The 2,500-nt window shown below is 37.4% G+C and overlaps 1 protein-coding gene across 1 annotated transcript in view; it reads left to right on the top strand.

The window, feature by feature from the left end:
- Positions 1 to 136: 136 nt before the first annotated feature.
- Positions 137 to 2,500, top strand: part of LOC137618481 (golgin subfamily A member 6-like protein 7) — a 2,477-nt gene continuing 113 nt past the window's right edge. Inside the window, exons 1-5 of the mRNA XM_068348640.1 lie at positions 137 to 212; positions 370 to 627; positions 880 to 1,071; positions 1,893 to 2,084; positions 2,336 to 2,500. The exon at positions 2,336 to 2,500 is cut by the window's right edge and continues 113 nt beyond it. Of these exons, the coding sequence (XP_068204741.1) occupies positions 137 to 212; positions 370 to 627; positions 880 to 1,071; positions 1,893 to 2,084; positions 2,336 to 2,500 (883 nt within the window). The remainder of the gene's footprint in view (positions 213 to 369; positions 628 to 879; positions 1,072 to 1,892; positions 2,085 to 2,335) is intronic.

Below are 2,500 nucleotides of genomic sequence, written 5' to 3'. Positions count from 1 at the left end.
CACACACACATATATATATATATATATATATATATATATATATATATATATATATATATATATTGATACTAATGAGGTTACTTCTGTACTACTGCCCTACTACCGATGACGTACAACGTAATAGTGTGGTGGGGTGATGACTCATACTGTTAATGGTGTAGAAAATGATAATGGTGATGATGACACCTTGCCCGCCCTTCAGCCGATAAGAGGTGATAAGTAAATAACGATGGTAATACCCACATCAATCTTATTACAGGTGAATAGAAGCGGTGACGATGTAGGCACTATACCAGTCTCACCGACAATAGAGATCGACGATGAGAAGTGATGAGGATGAAATCACATTGGATCTGTTGACTGTCTAAGAGATAAAAGAAATTGCCAAACAAGTGGATTCGTCTCTAAAACAAGAGGATAAGTCTCTGAAACTAGAGGACACATCTCTGAAACAAGAAAATACGTCTCTGAAACAAGAGGATAAGTTTCTAAAACAAAAGGATACGTCTCTGAAACACGAGAATATTTCTCTGAAACAACAGGATACGTCTCTGAAACAAGAGGATAAGTTTCTAAAACAAGAGGATACGTCTCTGAAACAAGAGGATAAGTTTCTAAAACAAGAGGGTACGTCTCTGAAACCAAGAGGATAAGTTTCTAAAACAAGAGGATACGTCTCTGAAACATGAGGATAAGTTTCTAAAACAAGAGGGTACGTCTCTGAAACCAAGAGGATAAGTTTCTAAAACAAGAGGATACGTCTCTGAAACAAGAGGATAAGTTTCTAAAACAAGAGGGTACGTCTCTGAAACCAAGAGGATAAGTTTCTAAAACAAGAGGATACGTCTCTGAAACATGAGGATAAGTTTCTAAAACAAGAGGATACGTCTCTGAAACAAAAGAATACGTCACTGAAACAAGAGGATACGTCTCTGAAACAAGAGGGTAAGTTTCTAAAAGAAGAGGATACGTCTCTGAAACAAGAGGATAAGTTTCTAAAACAAGAGGGTACGTCTCTGAAACCAGAGAATACGTCACTGAAACAAGAGGATACGTCTCTGAAACAAGAGGGTAAGTTTCTAAAAGAAGAGGATACGTCTCTGAAACCAAGAGGATAAGTTTCTAAAACAAGAGGGTACGTCTCTGAAACCAAGAGGATAAGTTTCTAAAACAAGAGGATACGTCTCTGAAACAAGAGGATAAGTTTCTAAAACAAGAGGGTACGTCTCTGAAACCAAGAGGATAAGTTTCTAAAACAAGAGGATACGTCTCTGAAACAAGAGGATAAGTTTCTAAAACAAGAGGATACGTCTCTGAAACATGAGGATAAGTTTCTAAAAAAAGAGGATACGTCTCTGAAACAAAAGAATACGTCACTGAAACAAGAGGATACGTCTCTGAAACAAGAGGGTAAGTTTCTAAAAGAAGAGGATACGTCTCTGAAACATGAGGATAAGTTTCTAAAACAAGAGAATACGTCTCTGAAACAAGAGGATAAGTTTCTAAAACAAGAGGGTACGTCTCTGAAACCAAGAGGATAAGTTTCTAAAACAAGAGGATACGTCTCTGAAACATGAGGATAAGTTTCTAAAACAAGAGGATACGTCTCTGAAACAAAAGAATACGTCACTGAGACAAGAGGATACGTCTCTGAAACAAGAGGGTAAGTTTCTAAAAGAAGAGGATACGTCTCTGAAACAAGAGGATAAGTTTCTAAAACAAGAGGGTACGTCTCTGAAACATGAGGATAAGTTTCTAAAACAAGAGGATACGTCTCTGAAACAAGAGGATAAGTTTCTAAAACAAGAGGGTACGTCTCTGAAACCAAGAGGATAAGTTTCTAAAACAAGAGGATACGTCTCTGAAACATGAGGATAAGTTTCTAAAACAAGAGGATACGTCTCTGAAACAAAAGAATACGTCACTGAGACAAGAGGATACGTCTCTGAAACAAGAGGGTAAGTTTCTAAAAGAAGAGGATACGTCTCTGAAACAAGAGGATAAGTTTCTAAAACAAGAGGGTACGTCTCTGAAACCAGAGAATACGTCACTGAAACAAGAGGATACGTCTCTGAAACAAGAGGGTAAGTTTCTAAAAGAAGAGGATACGTCTCTGAAACCAAGAGGATAAGTTTCTAAAATAAGAGGATACATCTCTGAAACATGAGGATAAGTTTCTAAAACAAGAGGATACGTCTCTGAAACAAAAGAATACGTCACTGAAACAAGAGGACACGTCTCTGAAACAAGAGGGTAAGTTTCTAAAAGAAGAGGATACGTCTCTGAAACAAGAGGATAAGTTTCTAAAACAAGAGGGTACGTCTCTGAAACCAAGAGGATAAGTTTCTAAAACAAGAGGATACATCTCTGAAACATGAGGATAAGTTTCTAAAACAAGAGGATACGTCTCTGAAACAAGAGGATACGTCTCAAAAGCAAGGGGATACGTCGATGAAACAAGAGGATATGCCTATGAAACAAGAGGATACATCTCTAAAAC

This window comes from Palaemon carinicauda, chromosome 24 (assembly GCF_036898095.1).
Source record: "Palaemon carinicauda isolate YSFRI2023 chromosome 24, ASM3689809v2, whole genome shotgun sequence".
Classification (NCBI taxonomy): Eukaryota; Metazoa; Arthropoda; class Malacostraca; order Decapoda; family Palaemonidae; genus Palaemon; species Palaemon carinicauda.
This window is presented reverse-complemented; position numbering and strand designations above follow the sequence as displayed.